This window comes from Stigmatopora nigra, chromosome 16, assembly GCF_051989575.1.
Source record: "Stigmatopora nigra isolate UIUO_SnigA chromosome 16, RoL_Snig_1.1, whole genome shotgun sequence".
Taxonomy (NCBI): Eukaryota; Metazoa; Chordata; class Actinopteri; order Syngnathiformes; family Syngnathidae; genus Stigmatopora; species Stigmatopora nigra.
In genome coordinates, this window is record NC_135523.1 from 7,150,841 (window position 1) to 7,171,006 (window position 20,166).

Sequence of the window (20,166 nt, forward strand, 5' to 3'; positions counted from 1 at the left end):
GGCTTCCGTGTGAAGGCGCCATCTTGGGTTAAAAAAACAACATTTGGACAACGTTGGCGGGCCGGATTAAAGGGCCCGGCGGGCCAGATGTGGCCCGCGGGCCGTAGTTTGCCCATGGCATAGTGCCAACTTCTACCATCATGATTCAATGGATATGACACTAAAATGTCCATGAACTATAAATCCCTCTGCTGTAAAATGTTTTATTAAAGTTTTCATGAAGTTTGCATGAACTAGTTGGATGACTGGAAACACTAATTGCATTCTGTCGCCTCTGAACAGAATGGAAAAAAATCCCCTCAACTCTGTCACTCTCAATATCCTCAATCTTCCCTTCACCTTCAGGTTTTTAATAAAGCTCTTAATGTTGACATTCAGTTTTTTTTTGCACTTACCGCGGGCCACACTGCTGCTGTCTGGTTTCTAATTGTCATAATAATTGTGCTTGCCACTAATGTCGACCAGTGCTTCGACCCTGGCTCGCAGTCAGTCGGATTTGTGATAATGAAATAATTGCCCAAATGCTTTCTCATCCTCCCCCTCTTCTCTCAATTAACAACCAAGACCTGAACCTACATCCAAATCCTCATCAGCCACAGTTTCTACTTTAATTGAAATTTAGATAGAGTTGTTGACCTCGTAGGCAAGACGTACCAGAACAGTCATCTAATGGGAAGAATGCCAACTGTCTGTCACCAAACAAACTGTGTGCGCATGGAAGAAGTGTATGTACATCATCTATCTTGTGGAGTTTAATAGTCAGCTTTGCATTGTTGTGATGATTGAATGTGAGCACAAAGAAATAGGACATTTATTCTATTTGTCTGGGCTGAAAACGCATCATTTCTTTCGCAGTAGGTCAAACGAGGCCATTGTGAGAGTCATGTTTTGTCAGAGTATTTCTCCGGCATGATGCCACAGTTCATTTATACAAAGGACATGCCCTCATTGGCCACAACAATTTATTCTTTCTATCACAGCTGGCTGATGGTGAAGTAGTTCACTCATCCGATTTCAGGGTGGGCAGGCGTGGGCTTGATTCCCGCTGGTGACGGTAGGATTGGAAGTGTGGATAGTCATTTGTCTCTCTATGTGCCCTATGGCTGACTGGTGACCATTCTAGGGTGTGGTATGCCTGCTGGGATTAATTGACAACTATGTAATTATCAAATTGCTCAAAATATATTTGGATTATTTTGATAGTTTATTGTTGAGAGACATTTCTGATGTAAAATTGGTCCAAATTCTCTGAATTGGTGGCCAAGCAATTGCAGGTCAAAAGGAGATAAAACCATTCACACACTCTCATCATACCTAAGGGCAATTTAAAGCGTTTAACCAGCCTACCAGCTAAGATAATTGTTTGTATTTACTTACATTTATAATTATAAAAACAAAAAGATTAAAAATGTAATTTTTGTTTGTTTGTAATTATTTATTTTTTGAATATTTTTTCGTATTCATTTATATATATATATATATATATATATATATATATATATATATATATATATATATATATATATATATATATATATATATATATATATATATATATATATATATATATATATATATATATATATATATATATATATATATATATATATATATATATATATATATATATATATATATATATATATATATATATATATATATATATATATATATATATATATATATATGTATGTATTTACTTATATATTTATGTATTTATTTATTTATTGATCAACTTGTGCATTACCCATCTATTTATGTCTAAAATTCCTTATCCAATGCAATCCAAATGACGAAAAAAATGATCAATTTTTGGTTTTAAATATCTACATTTGAAAATATAACAGTTTTTCAAAACAGAAAAAGAAGATTAAATATATTCTTACATCTGTAGTCCTTGGTCCTTCATCATTCCAAAATGTACCTTGGCAAGAAATGCAGTATTGATGGACATGATTTACTTTCACAGGCCATTGATCAACGTTATCTGGCATCCAGATATTCCATTTGACACCTGTGACATAGTGGAAAGGGTAATTTGGATTAGATTTTGAAAGTATTCACTTAACCTAGGAAGAATGTTTTGTAAACAGAGTAGAATATTTAACAAACAAATCTCTTTAGATTATGCACGTGTATCCAATGTTGTGCCTACTGAGTGTGTATGTCTATTTGAGGAAAGTGTTTTAGCACGAGATGAATTTCACAGCATTAAATGTGGGCTTTCATTTTTAGGGCACGCTGCATCATTTAACAGGAGTGCTCCAAGAACATTAGCAGTGGGACTAAAATAGATGTTACTCTCAGGACCTTATGCAGAATTGCAAAGGTGCAAAGTGACATAGTCTGACTCATTCTTTCATTTTCTTCATTCTGAATTTTATTTTGACTACACCGTAAAGTTTTAGTCATTGGATTTTCAACACAAATCCATCATTCTTCTGTAAAATAAAATCAAAACACCCAGTCTATCTCATCCTGCATTGCGATTGGCTGCCCACCGATTCAAGGTATTGCTTACCTGGTCCCCATAGTTAGCTGGGATAGGCTCCAGCACCCCCACAACCCTTGTGATGATAAATGGTTCAGAAAATGAATGAATACTACATATTTCAGTTAACTCAAGTGAAGGAAAACGGGTAAAAAAATGAGCAAGACACAAACACTATCATTTTAAACAAGTAACCTTGATAGTCAAGTGCAAAATATTTCTTTAATATGTCTTTCAATTTGTGCTTTGCCTTTTGCAGTTCCACTTGAAGGAGATTATTCACCTAAAAAGCTACGGTGAAAAACTGAAGCTTTTAAATCCATTCAGAGTCTTGTAGATATCCACATTCTCATTAACATATTAACGAATGCATCCCGGTTCTATTGTTCCAGCGTGTTTACTAACCAGCAGCTATAATTTGGTTGTCGGTGAAAGCAGTTCATTATTGTTGTCTCCTACTTCTACCGAGGTGTTGCTTTTCTTACGAGGGGACTACTGAGAAAGACCACTTTGGACAAGTGCTTGCTGTTAGCTTTCTTGTCCGAGCTCCTCAAATGGACTTTAACATTCATGGATTTTTTTTCCCTAGACAAAAATGTCACATATTTTATCACTAGTTTCCACAACAATTGCAATTGCGTTATCTTTCTTTGCATTTTAATAAAAGCATCCTATTTTAAAATAATAATTTTACTTATGTTGCCTTAGTCCAAAATAAATGAAAAACTCCAAGATCGGTGCAAGTTTAGCTTTGCTGAAATTAGAGGTTATAATTGATACATTTTATAAATCTTAATAAAAAAAATCCTGTGACGATAACAACTTGGCTATATTAAAGAACAATGAGGGAGAAACTTCTTGCACAAAATGAATTCACAATTGATGAAAGTGAAGCCTTACTGTTTCCAATTTTAACACATTTTAGTTTTGTGATCACACAATACAGTAATTTATCATTTTATATGTTTTTATTATTTGTTTTAGTGAAATGAAATGTTTATTTCTATTTTAGTATCTATTTTTGTTCTTTTTTGTTAACAATAATAACACAACAACAAGAAATGTAAGATTGTCAGACATTGTGTGAAGGCTATTCTTCATTTAAATAGAAACTATGAGCACTATACTCACCCGATTCCACCACACATTATTCTCAGCAACAATTCTGCTATTTGGAGCGAGAAAACCAACACAAAAACCTCAACGTTAATGTTTAAGTCCGAACAACAGCTTTTATCTGGAGTCTAGTTTACATTATTTAACCCTTCTAATGCACATTTCTTTCCACACTTTGACGAATAACCCAGAAAAAAAAACAAAGGCTGACTAGACATGCAGTCTAAAATTGTTCAATACAACTCATCATGGACCACTTCTGGGCCACGGTGACCAAAACTAACACAGTGTTTGAATTATTAAAGCATTGGGAAGGAAAGGGACCATGGAAGTGTGTGTAGATGCTATTCAAAGCAAGGATGGGTGATGAAATTAGAACACGCACTACATACTAAAGAAGGATAATGATTATTCAGAGCAAGACTAGGTTTTTACATCATGCCTTAATTCAATGACCTCCTAGAATCGGACATGCAGATAATTGTTTGATCTATAGAGCGTAGCATGAAAATAGTAATTTATTCAATAATATTTGCATGGTGATGTTGGCAGTTCAACCACAGTCGTAGACAAGAAATTTGCTTGTATGTAAAGGCAACAATTTGTACTGCTTCTTCCGCCACGTTTATTTCGCTAATTAAACGGACTGGGGAACAAAAGGCTACTTTAATTGCTTTCGAAGCAATGCATAGATTCGTCTAAGATAAGCGTTGGAATTAGTGGAATTTTTAATTAGCCTCTTTTCTATGGAGGTGAGTTTGATGAAGAGACGGCAAGAGTGAGGGTGTTTTTTTGGATGGGGGGGTTTTGAGAGGGAATAGTTCAGCAAAGCGCTCAAGAGGAAGGAATGGCCTGCTTTAAATGGTGACACTTTTACAACTTCCACATAGACAGACACAAAAACATTGGAATCAGAAAAAGAGCAACTAAAGCAAGGGTGTCAGACTCGGATTGGTTCGCGGCCCGCTTTAACGTGAACTTGATTTCAAGTGGGCCGGACCATTTTAGATATAATATTTCATTTTTTTTTTTTTATAAAAGGATTAAAAGAACTGGATTAAAAGCCCTGTTTATTTTACCTTTTTTAAAAATATATTTTTAGATTTTACAAAATGATTTTTGAACTAAAAACACAGAAAAAAACAGATTAAAAAAGTACAATGATTGGTTTAAAAGGGGGAAATCAGGAAATTGAATATACATCTATACTTTTCATTTTAATTTGATCCTAAGACAGAAAGTCGGCACTCATGATTTACTTTCCCAGGCCACACAAAATGATGCAGCGGGCCAGATATGGCCCCCGGGCCGCCACTTTGAGAAATAAATGGTGGTGTTGTGAGTTAATAAAAGAGAATAAAAACAGGAAAAATATATTTCTCCAAAAAATGTTCTGTTTTGGTCAGAGCTTATCAGTAGTCGGATTGGCTTAGTCATCAGATAGTTGAACAATGTGCTTATCAAGGTGGGACTTTATGATGATCCAATGAATCAGGCAAGGTCGTTTTGCTTGCAAGGTTCATATTTGATCAAAGTGGAAAGACTGTCTGCATCCTGCATACGCGAGTTAAAGTATCCTTTATTTGAAGAATGGAGTTAATTATATGCATTTTCTACATCTGCATAGCAATTCACATGAATTATACTTGCATCGTGGGTTGAATGGGATTTCAACTGTAAACAATGGAAGAAAAAGATTCATTGTCTATAGGAGAGTATGTCTTATTTTTTATATTATCTTTATTATTCTTCATTGTGCAATTTTGTCCCTCATTTTAACAAAAAGCTTGCAAAATTCAGTATAATCAAATAGGCATTTTTATTCTTTAGGTGTTCATTAATAAATTTATATTAGCCTTGTGATTAGAGGATGAGTTTTACTATGTTTACAAGTCAATTTGACCTTTGAGAATGAAGGTTTAAATACAAGTAAATGCATGCAGATGAGTGTATCCACTGAAACAGTGCATTTATTGACAACTACACACTCATAAAAGCCCATACACAGCATTTACCAAAGGATTTTAAATGTGTGTTTTATAGTTGAACTGAGCTTGGACCGAGTGTTTTTAATCCAAATGTTTCAGCCTTGCACATCCTGAGAGGTTTGAGAATGAGATTGTGCTGTCGTGTATAATCCACTTCTATAATGACTTTTATAGGGGAAAAAGCAGCGGCCCACAGGGGCTTCGCTAAGTAACTGTCAGAGAATCACAGCGACTCACCGCTAACACCGCCACATCCTATAAATATAGAGTCCCTGTTAAGGCAGCACGTTTGCATTGAACTTGTAGCAATCCCCCCACGTTGTCGTGAGAGGACTTAGGGTTCAATAAATGACTGGATTTGGATGGAAGATCCAAACGGGCTCTTAATGGCTCATTTTATAGGCCTGGGATCGTAATCTGATTCATTAAACCGTGTCAAGTACCAAAGACACTCGTGATTGCATCCATCTATAGAGCACATTCAGGAATGTTACTTATCTTGTACGAGATAGAAACCACATTACTGTAGTAACACCTGCAAAATCTAATAAGATCAAAATCAATTTCCTATAGCTCTCATGCTGAAGTTTATCCCAGTAAATAACTCCATCTTTCTTTAAAAAATGCCATAGAGCAGTGTTTGCCGACCATTTTTCCGCCACGGCACACTTCATTGCAAAAAATCATCTCAAGGCAAACCACCATCTGAAAATTTTCATGTAAAACTGTCACCTATATATTGATGATATAAAATCCTTCTCAGCAAACTGGAATCAAACAAACAAGTATTTCAATATATGTTATTCAACACTGATCTTATGTCACCAAAAGTCAAAATCCACAGAACCACAACAACTACTACTACTTAATGTGATTTTTTCTCCCAAGATTACTTCAATCTCCTAAAATTTGACCAGTTTGGTGGCCAAAAGTTAATACTCGAGAAACTAAACAACCTCTAGATCAGGGGTGGCCAACCAGTCAGAGACCATGAGCCACATTTTTTACTGTGGTACCGCAAAGAGCCACATTTTTTACTGTGTTACCGCAAAGAGCCACATCATACACATACCTTTGCTCAGCCAGATTTATTGTAAATGTCACACACCAGCATAGTAATGACATAAATTGACTCCTACAGCACTAACAGCACAGGCCAGTCATTATCAACAATGAACATTGTGTGCACTGTCTCACACAGACAAACTCTCAGTTCAACCAAGTCCACAAACAAAAATATAATAATTTACAATAGCGTTTTTCTTTTGCTATGCATGTTACTTAGTGGGACTTCTGGCATAAAATCAGAGCCTATTTTTGCGCAACATTCGCTCCTTGTGAGCTGTCATTTATTATGAATGGCTTTTAGGTAGCGCGCCCACCACGTGGTGTACGCCTCACTCTCCTATTGGCTGCTCCCGGCTGAGCACTCTCGCCTTGGTCTGCCTCGCAGGGGGTGTGGCTTTTTCAGCCGACGCTCGATCTTTGGGATACTTTTTGTGTGCGCGACGCTGTTCATTGTCGCTTTTGGTTCACGGGAGCTCTCCCACTCTGTTAAAAACGTTTACTTAAATGACCTTGCTCCTACTGGGAAACTTTGAGGTATTTTCATCCCGAGCACATGCGCATTGGACGAAAATACCGTATTGAACTCAAGCGAAGCGCACACGCAAATAAAACACAAATACAAACTTTGATATGGACGTAAGAGCCACATGAAACCGGGCAAAGAGCCGCATGCGGCTCGCGAGCCGCGGGTTGGCCACCCCTGCTCTAGATCATGTTAAACCAGGGGTGGGCAAACTTTTCGACCCTGGGGCCACATTGACTTTAAAAATCTGACAGATGGGCCAGGTCAACACAAGATACGATACATATAAAAAACTGCATCCGTTAACAGTACATATGAAATATAAACAGAAAAATAGGACTAAAGTATTAACTTACTCATCACTCATAATTAAAGTAAAGTAAAATGGAGGGTGGGCCGGATGTGGCCCGCGGGCCGTAGTTTGCTCATAGCTGTGTTAAACACAAAAAATAAGTAACAAAACGACTTGAACTTTGTTAAATTAAGATTTAAATCTTGTCAAATCCAATTTCTTTATCTTATTTCCATTTTAATCATGCAAATTTCCATTTTTCCCTTGGAATACTGCACTGAACAACTTTTAGGATATTTCCTACGTCACACCTGACCATCCCTTCCGCCACAGTGTTTGGAAAACACTCATCAAAAAAATCTTATTGTGTAAACTGCCTCACATCATACTGAGCGATGTTTCCATGATAGCACAGGATAACACAAAGAGGACGTTCAAGGCTATTCAGGCCACTGACCACACATCCTGTGGGAAGACACTTCATTGCGCTTCTAGTTGCTTTCTTTATGATCTCAGAGAACATGCTTTTTGCTTTACAAGGTCACATTGTGTAAAAAGCAATTTACATCAGGTTGACGACTTCATGGAACCTTCGCCTGTTCTCACAGTCGATCGTCTCAAAGGGCCCGCTGTCATCTCTTTTAACCGTCCCAAGACACACACACACTCGCACACACAAACACGCAAAACACTTCTTGTCAGTTACATACTCTACCGAGACGCAAACCTGTCAGCATCTGCTTTGACAGTGACATGTTTTGGTTGGAGAGTAGTGAAGAACAGCTTGAAATTGTGTGTGACTGCTATCAAAAGCCAAACACCTCAGAAAGTAAATGAGCTGAAAAGTGGTTATACATCCAAGCATGTTGGAGCTATCTATCAAAAAGGGAGCCGTAATTATTACCATCTGTCTTTCCCTTCATCAAATCTAGTATAGTGGTTTTCAATGGTCCAATAGCTAGAGAATGATAACATAAGGGGAACGGATGTTTATTTTTGCTGCACATATTTTGGGTTACTTCAAAAGTCTTACAAATGCTTGACCATGAACTCTTAGCAGACACCTGCTCAATTAAAAGGAGACAATAAACCCAAGGGAAGTCATTAAATCAAGCTTTTGATATTCTTGTCCAATTGAGGTGAAAGTTGCAGGTAAAAAATTACTAATATTTTGATAATGTTTTGTCACTAGACGAGCAAAATTCCAAACAGCTTCCTAATCTTACTTAAGATTATTTTTTCAAAGCACTTTGTCATATCAAAGTGGATTAGAAATACAACAGAGCTTTAGAGTTAAGCAAATTACCCAAATCAGTTTCATTTTTCTCCGCATGAAACTAACAAATTTTGATTTCATTCAATCAGAAAATGGATTGAAATTTTAAAGCAGAAGGGGGATTAAAGTGAGAGTGCTGGTACTTACCTTTGCAGAAGAAGAAAAATCAATTTAAGAAAGTACTATGAGCAGCGAAGCATATCCAAAGATGACATCTAATATTTTATCTAAAAAAAATGGAGTAGTCAACAACACAGTCCAATACTTACCTTTGCTGTCACTTTAAAAGTCGAACGATATTTCTTCTAGTACTGACAATAATACAACTACTAAAATACAATTAATGACTATATGGGAATTTAAGGGATTTGCTAAGTGTTGTCTTTGAGTGAGTGGATTTTTAAATCATTAATTATTACTTAAATTTTGTTTCTATTAAATATTCATCCATTTTAACTATGAATCCAAACAAAATTATTAATTAATTTATTTTGGGTGGCTGGACAATCGCAGGGCACAAAGAGACGGACATTTATGCACACTTACACTCATACCTAGGGGCAATTTAAAGTGTCCAATCAGCCTACCATGCGTGTTTTTGGAATGTGGGAGGATACCGGACTACCTGGAGAAAACCCACACAAACTCAAGGAGAATATGCAAACTTCACACAGTGAGGAATGACCTGGGATTGAACCCTCCAGCCTCAAACTGTGAGACTGACCTACTAACCACTTTCCACTGTGCGACCCAAACAAAATTAATGATCAGATATTTTCCAAAGCATGTTCCTCCTAACTGGTGTGCAAAGAAAGAAGGCATTCAAGCTTGCACCAATCAATGATGTGATAAATGGAGCAAATTTTGCCTGGACATTGCGGATCATTACTCCCTTCTCTCCATCTCCTACTTTATCACGTACAGATATACAAGCGAGTTGGTGGAAAGTAAATAGTGTGCTTACTGCATTTGATGAGAAGCTCACATAGACACAAAGGAAGATAAGCGTAATCATCAGGGACTGCATATATGTGTTATCTGCATCGTCATATAAGATGATCAATATGACCTTCTGACTGTGTGGCCAATCACGCGACAGGGACAATATGCAAATTTCAGACAGTGAAGTATTTAACCTCCTAGGACACGGGTGTCAGACTTGGTTCGCGGGCCGCTTTAACGTCAACTTGATTTCACGTGGGCCGGACCATTTTAGATATATTTTTTTAAAAAAGGGATTAAAAGAACTGGATTAAAAGCCCTGAATATTCAGTTTTTTACAGATCAAAAACAATGTTTATTTGAGCTTTTTTAAAAAAAATAGATTTTACAAAATGATTTTTTAACTAATAACACAGAAAAAATATATTAATAAATTACAATTATTGATTAAAAGGGTTAAAATCAGGAAATGTAATATACATCTATACTCTTCATTTTAATTTGATCCTAAAACAAAAAGTGGGCACTCATGATTTACTTTCCCTGGCCACACAAAATGATGCAGCGGGCCAGATTTGGCCCCCGGGCCACCACTTTGATACAAGTCCGAGGACCTGCCATCCACATATGTGGACATCATTTGTCTCACAAACTACATCATGAAAAAAGATGAATGTGTCTTTATACTCATCAGATCCCAATTAGCCTAAATATCAAATAGAAAATATAATTGCTTACCTTGCAAGAGTCTGGGTTTGAGGAGTTTAATGATATATGTATATACTCGTCCATAAAAGTGGTCTACAACTTTGCTGGCTTACTTTCTGGACCTGTCAGTCAAAGAACAAAATATCATATAACACATAGCGAGACGTTCACACCTTAGGAAAGTATCACATTTACCTCACCTAAAAGGTCAGTATACGTCAATATAAGTTCATAATTACCACCCAAGCTCTTGGATGTCTTTCACCTTGAGCTCAGACATATACAATCACAATAGGACCCTCCTGGTGGGTGTTTGTCTCAGTAGGAACCAGACAAAATATGAACTTTTGACCGTTTCAACAAAGAAAAGAAAAACCCCACTGGGGCTATTAGGATAATTTTGCGGCGGTCAACGTCAGCTGTGTTTAGTTCTCACCATTAACCGCTGAGCCACCACATTTTTACACTTCCCAAAGAGTGTGCTACTATTTACCTTTATGGGGCACCTCCCAGTATTTAAACCCTAAGCTGACCACAAAAACAGCTTTTGAACACTGTACATACACATAGTTCACATTTCAGAAGAGATGTTGCTGTATTACCTGAAACTACAGAGAAAAAGTGAAAATAAACATACCAAAGTATGTAGATGTCGATCAGAGATGTCCAAAGTAATCCAAAAAAGGGCCGCAGAGTGTGCAGGTTTTCATTCCATCCCATCAAGATTTCAACTTTTCAACAATCTGGTGTCCTACAAGTGCAATCAGGGGATTGCAGTCTGCAGGTCATTCTCGTTTTCTGCAAAAATCTCATTGGTTAAAGTGTTTGTGTTGGATTTGTTGGAACAAAAAGCTGAACAGGTGTCTTTGAGGAGACATTTTTTACACTAGGTGTTTTTCTCAAAGTAAATCAAACTATACAGAGTTGCATTTGATAAGCAGATGGTTTCAGTTGTAACAGATTTTACACGATTGCTTAGTGACTACGTAGATCAAAGTTATACATTAAAGTTTACAGTTAAAGTAACGAGAGAACAGTGTTAATATTTTTCAAGTCTGTTGGAACCAACCATTGAATTTTTAGTTGTCCTCATACTAAAATAAATCATTGCACCTCTTATTTCGTCACCCTGATTGGAGAATGTCACAACATGCTCTGCTAGGAGCCAACACACTTTGTAGAAAATTTTAATTGAATTCATTTGGTTCTGTTTTGCATTAAACTGCTGTTACTTTGTGTCTGGATTCATCAATGCCAAACCGTTGATGGCGTGAACAAAGCCCACATAACAGCTTTGCAGGAGACAGCTGGAGAAGTGAAACGAGAAAGCTTTCAGTCAAACCATGGCAGGAAGGCTAAACAAAGTGTCAACAATTGGAGAAATAGAAGAAAAATGCATGACTGTTAATGCAAAAAAAAAAAAAAAACGTTCAACTTAAGCAAAATGAGTCTGAAATGAACCATAAGCCTTCGGTATGTTTTGATACGCATTGACATTTTTGAGCAAAAAGGTAAACCGCTGAAAAACCATTTGGCAATGAATTCGAAACATTTTTTTGCGTGTCCAAGTACTACAGATCATTGTACTGGACCATTAGAAGAGTACTTAGAGGCCTAATTTATTTGTTCACTCAGCCTCATTCCACATGGAAAGTGCAGTGTTTCATTCGCCGCTGTTTTCAAAGGTGCTTTATGGCCACACAAATGTGGTCTATTATGCGCCATGAAGAGGAAGGCTCTTAACCGATGGATGTAACTTGTGGAGGAAGGAAGGCAGCATTCATACGCAACACTCCATAAAATGACAATAATTATCTATTTTTGTTACAGAAAAAAATGAATACTTTGAGGTTTTGTTGAATGAAGGACACATAAAGTCCCCTATTGCCAAGTGTGACTTTTTGTGTCATGAATATCCTCATGCTATTAATATTAAGGGCAATATTTCTGTTATATATCTGATGCTCAAATCCGGTTTTGACTGTTTATACTATTTTAATGGACCAAATCAGGTTTGGCACTGTTGTAATTGAGCTAAGTTGACCCATGTGACTTTTTCTGTGTCAACACAGGCGTCATATGGCATAGAGTGGGTATGGTTATGAAATTACCTCATCTATGTGGTTTCACGCTATATTGCAAAATTCAGATACATGTTTTGTGCATTTTCAGACCAAACAATTTCAATCTGGGTGAGCTAAAAATGTGCATTTGATTGATCAGCCTGAATAAGAACGGTAAAAGTGCACTAAAGTGACTACGAAACATTTTTTAAGGCATGATGAGACACTGTATATAGAGAATGTAGTCTTACTCATTGACATAAATAAAAAAAGCACTTGAAATAAGTGACCTGACAGTATTATCCATAAAGAATGAGCTTCCCAGCAATTGACACTGTTTTTGAAGAAACATTCGACATTTGGTGAGATGTATTTTCTCTTTTCTTACAGGCCAAGGCAGCAGCTTGACCCTGAGTAACCTTAAACCAGACTTTCTGAAGTGCTAAACTGTGCGGAGCTAATAGCCAGAACTAGGATAAATGGTCTTTAACCTAAAAAAGGGTACCATTAAGCAGGGTGCCAGAAGGTTTTAGGTTAAATTGAAATATATCCCTTTGATTGATGTTCTAATCACTCAATTTCTAATTCAATGGCACAAGCAGAAAGAAGAAGTGGAGGCGGATGTTGGACAGAAATAGCAACATAGAATAACATGCCTGGCAAATGTGAGTCTAGCAGCTGGTCTTGTGTCATGCTAAACACACATTTTGTCAAATTGCAACAGACATGTTAAGTATACGTATACTGCTTATTATCTTAGGAATACAACATTAAGTAACACGTTTTATACAGTACTTGTGTGAATGTCAGTGTTACTCGCTCCTATAAATAAAAAAATAAAAAAACCTGATGCGCCATGGAAAAACTAATTGCATACTTAATAATTAATTGTTGTCCAACATTTTTTTAAATGTGTCAATTGATTGACAAACTAGTACACAGTTTTGATGTTGTTTGAAAGCCATAGTCTAACATAACAGTTCAAATAAAAAAGAATTGTAAGGAAAGTTTAACCATGGATAGATCAATTTATTCATTCTGTCAGAAGATTTTTTCTATTGTCCCAAAGTCTTACACAAAAAAAAAGAAAAATGTGATATGTCCTAATTGCTTTAACCTGAAAATAAAGTAAGACAAAGCAAAACAATGAAAACAGACATTCAGGGGAAATTAACAAGTTGATATGTTGACGAGACCAACTGTATAGATTGCCCAATGTACCTATTTGACCCAATTAAATACCGGTTTTTGATTCAACTGTACCTCTTAATGTGGGTTTTGAACAATTTTTTGGGGGGGCGGGAAAGATAAATAAAAAAAAAAACACAAGTAAAAAAAAAAAGGCCTCCTAGCTTTTAAGAGGAAAGCCACGTTAAGCAGATGTATGGTTGTAAAAGCTTACATGCATGCTGACACAGGCACTGAGCTTGACTTTTCAGGTCCTCAGAATGAAGACATCATTTTACGATGTGTGAGGTCTTGCAAAAAAGGCATTCGATAGGATTTTTCTTGGGGGAGAAAAAGAAAATAAATCAATTTTCAAAAAACACAATGGTTTTTGCAAAAAGTGGACTAGCAGACAGAATGACAAAACAAACAACAAATCTTAATATGTTCAAGTCGCCAGAAATCTGCCACAGGAAAATGATAAAACTTTAACATCAACAAATATAAAACACAAAATAGTGGCTTTGCTCCAGGAACCTCCTACATATAATAACATTACTCTGAATACAAGCGGACTGAATTGTCCAGAAAAGCTCAGCAAACCAGTGCTGAGCATTCTAGGTCATGTATTAAAATCCAGAATTACCAAATACCAAAAAAGAAGCTTTTAAAGCTGCTTCTCGTACAATTAAAACCAACCTAGGAGCAGTATATAAAAAACAACAAAACAAAACACAACAGTTGTACAGTCAAACCAAGCACAAAAAAATATTAAGCATAATTAAGGCGAGTTAAAATATTGCAGAATATTTTGGCCCCTGTATCTCAAACAGACTGCCACAACAGTCAGAGCTCCCACTCCTAATCACTGCATGGATCCAGAGAAGAAATCAAAAAGATGAAGAAAAAAATTGACATTTAAAAATCTCAAAATAAAAGATCCTCTTTGGAGAGATTTTATTTGGTTTAGTTTGGTCTCTTCCTCAGGAACATTTTAAAGGGAACAGTGATGATGTCCTTTTAAAGAAGCCAAATGAAATAAACAAAGTAAAACAAACAAAAAAACAAGAATAGTGATCATCTTGTGTTGTGGGGTGGGCAAATAAATTCTCATTTAGTTTTGTCCTAACACCTGATATGACAGATGACAATAACTTGCCTATGAGAAGAGTTTGTCCATCAGAAAATTCTTCCCCCTGATTGTAATTAAGAGCAGTCCGGCAAGATAAAAAAAAGAAAAGAAAACGGACCTTGTCTTTGTTCACCCCTTAACTGTCTGAAGGTTATTTTAGGGAAAACCTTACCACAAAGAGTCCTTCTGCTCCTCTTGTTAGTGAAAAAGGCAGATTCAACTTCACCTTTGTCCCGAGGTCATGCCTTGCGTGTTAGTGGCCAATTGTCAGGCCACACTTGGGTCAAATCGACCCAACAAAAGAGGACGTGGTTTCAAACGTCCATGCCATCCTACAAAGGGACGGACGGCCACCATCTGTTTCTGTCCTGTCCTATATATGTATCACACCCATTCCTGCATGGAGCGTTTGCAGTAAAGTATGTGGCGCGGCGTACCTTTCCTTTTGAATTGCACCACAGTATAGACCAGCACCATCAGGCACAGCGCCAGCACACACGGGATGACAATGGCCACCGCCTTCACCGTGTTTGCCTCATTGTCAAGCTCAATGACCACGTCCGTGTTGCCATCGCCAGTGGGCGGACGCCCTGGGTCCATTGGCATCAAGTCACAACCCATGAAGTCCTTGAGGATGGAACGTGGGTAGCCAGGTTCAACCCTTAAGAATTGGTTGTTGAACTTCCAGTACTCCTTCGCCTTGTAGAAGTAAGTGAAACCTGGCAGGACGGAAATCGACAATGTTCAATTATTAAAGCGATGGCATGAATGACCACAATCAACGGATAATCACTAGTGATGTTCCAATCCGATACTTAGTACATCATTTTTTTTCTTATATCGGATTTTGTCATAAGATCAGATACAGTAAGTGATTAGATTAGATTTAGAAACTAATGAAAGAAAGAGATTATCGTGTAATATTGTTAACAAATCCTTTTTTTTTTACTTTAATACAAACAAAGTGACTTGTCATTTACTGGTTATATTCTATTTTGCATTATTTTTACTGGTATAAAAACATGGATAATGGTTTGGCATCGGTTTGGTATCGATAAACGCTTATCTTCACAAGAGTTGCGGTAGCCTATTTCAGTTATCTATGGGCACCAGGGGGGAACACATTGAATTGGTGGCCAATCAATCACAGGGCACAAGGAGATGGACACCATTCACACTCACACTCACACCCAGAGGCAATTTATAGCATTGAAGCAGCCTACCAAGCATGTTTTGGAGATGTGAGAATATGCGGAAAAATCACACACAAACCCTTGAATTCTGAACTGTGAATATTCGAGCATGCACTTTTATAAAATAGGGATTCATGAATAACCAATCATTCAATTCCAAATGTCAAATTAGGAGCAGAAATGATTGGTGTGGAAAAAGTTTTTCATATGTTATCAGTGATCCAATTACCAAAACAGTATTATCACTTTGAATTAAAAATAATGACTATTTTACTTAGTATATATAAAGATGATCTGGTACTGTTTATACAAGGGCACTTCTCAAATCGATTAAATGAGAATCTATTTCACCAATAGTGAACTGTGCATGGCAGTTGAGCCACAGTGAACTTAGTCTCCAGAGATTAATTAAAAAAAACTGAATTTCACAACAACCGGAAACACACATTCATACCTTTGAGCTAATAACCCGCAAAGCACAAGAAATGTCATCCAAAAATAATGTTCTTTGGTGTTTTTGAATACTCTGGGTATTTCTTCACTTCTGAGAATAAGTGGGCAATTGTCGTGGTGTCACGCAAACAAGAAAGTCACAACGAATCAGTGTTCATGTTTGATTTCAAACCCCTGGAGGAAAAATTCACTTAGAAACACTTATTCCACTGTGGGATTATTTGTGAAGACAGCGACGCAAATGTTGAGCAAAGATAACAAAAATATTTCCTTTCCATCCACAATACACATGCAGTTTATTCCTTACAATGAAGAAATGTTACCATTAATTAGATTGATTCAATGATATCTTATTTTTTGACATATGATACAATGAGTTCTGCAATTTGAAGTTGACTTCAGAATGTCCCTGAAAATTAATGTCATGTAAAACTGGGCTCTCACCCTGCATGTGGCAGCTTGGATTGCTATTTATTATTCATGCAAGCTGTTTTCAGGGAAAATGAGGACAGAGATACTCTAAATGTAAATAGAGCGGAGGAGATTGGACACATGACTTTTTAAAAATGGCAGGCAGGTAAGTTTTTATTTTTTTTACATGGAAGAGCAAAAAATAGGAATAATTTTTAAATAGATATACTATACTCATTCATTTTCAACACTGTTTATTGTAGTCAGAGACATGGGGTGCTGGAGCCTATTTAGTATGACTGGTCGCCTAAACTATCGAAGGTTGCCCTTTCTGATAATGTGTCCAAAAAGCCTAACGTAGACTGTCCCCTGTAGTGTCTCATTACTAATATTATCCAAATCCAATGAAAAACCTTAGCATCTTCATCTCCGCTACTTCTATCTTAGGCTCCAGTCTTTTCCTCAAAGCTACTGTTTTATAAGACATACATGTGTGGCCTTACCGCTGTTCTGTAGACCTTTCCCTTGAACATTACTGGCACTCTCCTAACACATAACACACCTGATACTTTACTTCAGCTGTTCCAGCCTGCCCGCCCACAATTCTTCACTTCCTTTTCACATTCTCAATTGCTGTTCCCCCGGTGAACTTCTCATATACACACATGTATTATGATTTACTCCTGTTCACCTTTACTTCTCTCTTTTCTAGAGCGGACCACCACTTCTCTAAGCTATCCCATACCTGCTAGACGGTCTCACTGTAGATCACAGTATGACCTGCAAACATTCTATTCCAGAGAGCTTTCGGTTTCACCGTATTTGTCAGTTTCTCCAGCACCATGGCAACCAAAAAGGGGCTAAGAGCTGACCCTTGGTGGAATCCCACCTAAACACTTCTTCTCTGTAACTCCTGCCACACACTTCAGAGCTGCAGTACAACGAATATAAATGTCCTGAACTACTCTGACATACTTCTCCACTACTCCACACTTACTTGTGTAGTCTCACAGTTCCTCTGCAGTCATAGGCTTTTTTCAAGAGCTGCAAAGACACAATGCAGTTCCTTCTGACCTTGCCTGTACTACTCTGTACTACTCCTCGGAATAAAGCCATACTGCTTCTCACAAATACTTACTTCTGTCCTTTGCCTAGCCTCAACAACTTTCTCCCACAACTTAATTCTATGACTCATTAACTTTAATCCCCTATAGTTTCTACAACTATTAGCAATTACCAAAAGAGTAGCAGAGTTGCCTCCTCCTATGCAACACTTGAACACAGTGAATGCACCTTCAAGGAGTCTTATAGTCTCATAAAAAGAAAAAAAAATGAAGCTGTGGCTTTGCGGTGGATTAACATCCTAGCATTTAACAACATCGATGTAGAAGTATTTTAAATATAGCAATACTTTGTGTGCTGAAAATCTAATCTCCAATATTTTTGCAAATGGTAAGCGACAGAAATATAACACTAATATTAAAGAGGGAGTGTGTGAACAGGTGAGGCGGAAGGTGCGACTGAAATTCAGTGCCAGAAAAACAGCCTTAAAAAATCTGTTATCACACACTTATTTATAAACACATGGCATAGACACATATTCAATTGTGGTTCTTTATCTAGGTCGATCTAATGCTGTATATTCAAGCATGCATGCATGGAATGCCGCAACACCCTTTAAAACTGAACATGCGTGGTATTAACATGGCCACCAATCATCCCCACCGCCCACCCTTCACGCTCATGTGCCTTGTGGCCTCAGTGACTGAAATATTGGGCTCTGAATCTGGATGCCAATGCACAGAACAGATGGCATGAGCGTTCAGTACCACCTGCCCTGCTTGTTCTGATCCAGGTGCTGCCAATTCATGGCCCAAACCCACCTGGCGGGATAATGTTTTATCATCTCAAAAAGTCATACATGGCCTATACCTCATTCAGGCCAAATAGTTAAAATTGAAATATGTAAGCAGTGGCGGTCTTGTCTCTCTTGCTTCAAATGTGTAAAGTGGTCCAAATGAACTGTTGCCTAACTAATTAAAAAGAAAAATGTAGCATGACCTATTTTCTTATTGCTTTTCATAAATACCTACATTTACTTCCACTATGCAAGAAGAACAATTCTAAGTCTGAAACGCCACATGCTACCCGGTATAAAACAATGTAAACATAAAAGGGGCAAATTTCAAATCAATGCGACCCTGCTTTACCTCCTGTCGAGCAAACCAGCGACCAAATGAAATCAATACAAACTGGCACATGAAGTGTAGTGCTGCTGCCAAGTTAAGGTATCAGGAAGAAGAAATCATACCATTGGCTTTATCCACAAAGGCCCCCTGTGGTGATGCAGGCACACCTTTCCATATGCTGATGGACTTGGGATAGCCTGGATCGATGGTTCTCATTTCCTCATTGTAACGCCAGTACCTGTAAAATTTCGTAAAAGTTATTATGAAAAGATGAGTTGGTCGAAAAAAATGAAAATGACTGCACTAATGCAATTTCACATTGACACTCATGTATGACTGTTTTTTTTTAGATCATTGAATAGTTATTCCAGTCAGAACAATACATCAGGCAACGCCCTTTTCCCCCCAGCATTTTTGGTTTTGACATGAAAGCCAGAATTGATAATTATGTCTAGCTTCTTAGTGCTGCGCTAGCTAGTATTATATGTTGACAGAACTGCTTAAAACTGTAGCTCATTCTGGGTGTGACATCATCTGCGGTTTTGTGTTTCTGCAGTGGGCGGGGCTAGGGCATCTAAAAAGGAAGCTATATTAGTATTTAATTTCATAATGAAGCATTTTGTGTCACTTTTTTGGTAGGATTTGTGTTGAAAATATTGGATACTATTATTGTAATGTCCCTTGCTGTAGTGTTTTATACTAGCTTTAAGTGTCACTATGAATGTTAAATAAAATTTGGCATTTGACAACTGTGAGAACGTTGTGATAAAAGCTTGAATCATTCACACTTACAAATGGAAACATAACTTTCCATCTTGTGTGTCACCAAGAATTTGTTACCATTACATGCCTGTTTTGAAGTGTTGATGGAAATAACCAACACAATAAACAGCTATGCAAAATATCTATGATGAAATTCCTCTGTAAAGTCCTTTTCACACTTACAAACCAACACAGAAAAATCTATTCGCTGTGTATGTGATCTGGGAAATTACTTGGCGTTTGAGGCGGTGAACAAAAAGTAAATTAGCATGAACGAGTACATCCACAAAGAGAAACATGTTCTATTCCAGAATGTCAACACTGTGAAAGAAAGCTCACATTATAGGCGAAGGGTTTTGCGAAAAAAATATCGTGCTCTTTGGGTAGATGTA

General features: G+C 37.2%; 1 protein-coding gene across 1 annotated transcript in view; it reads right to left on the reverse strand.

Annotated features, from left to right (window-relative positions):
• Nucleotides 1-13,475: 13,475 nt before the first annotated feature.
• Nucleotides 13,476-20,166, reverse strand: part of mmp16a (matrix metallopeptidase 16a (membrane-inserted)) — a 36,812-nt gene continuing 30,121 nt past the window's right edge. Inside the window, exons 9-10 of the mRNA XM_077735994.1 lie at nt 19,135-19,250; nt 13,476-15,485 (exon numbers count right to left, since the gene is read on the reverse strand). Of these exons, the coding sequence (XP_077592120.1) occupies nt 15,151-15,485; nt 19,135-19,250 (451 nt within the window). The 3' untranslated portion in view covers nt 13,476-15,150. The remainder of the gene's footprint in view (nt 15,486-19,134; nt 19,251-20,166) is intronic.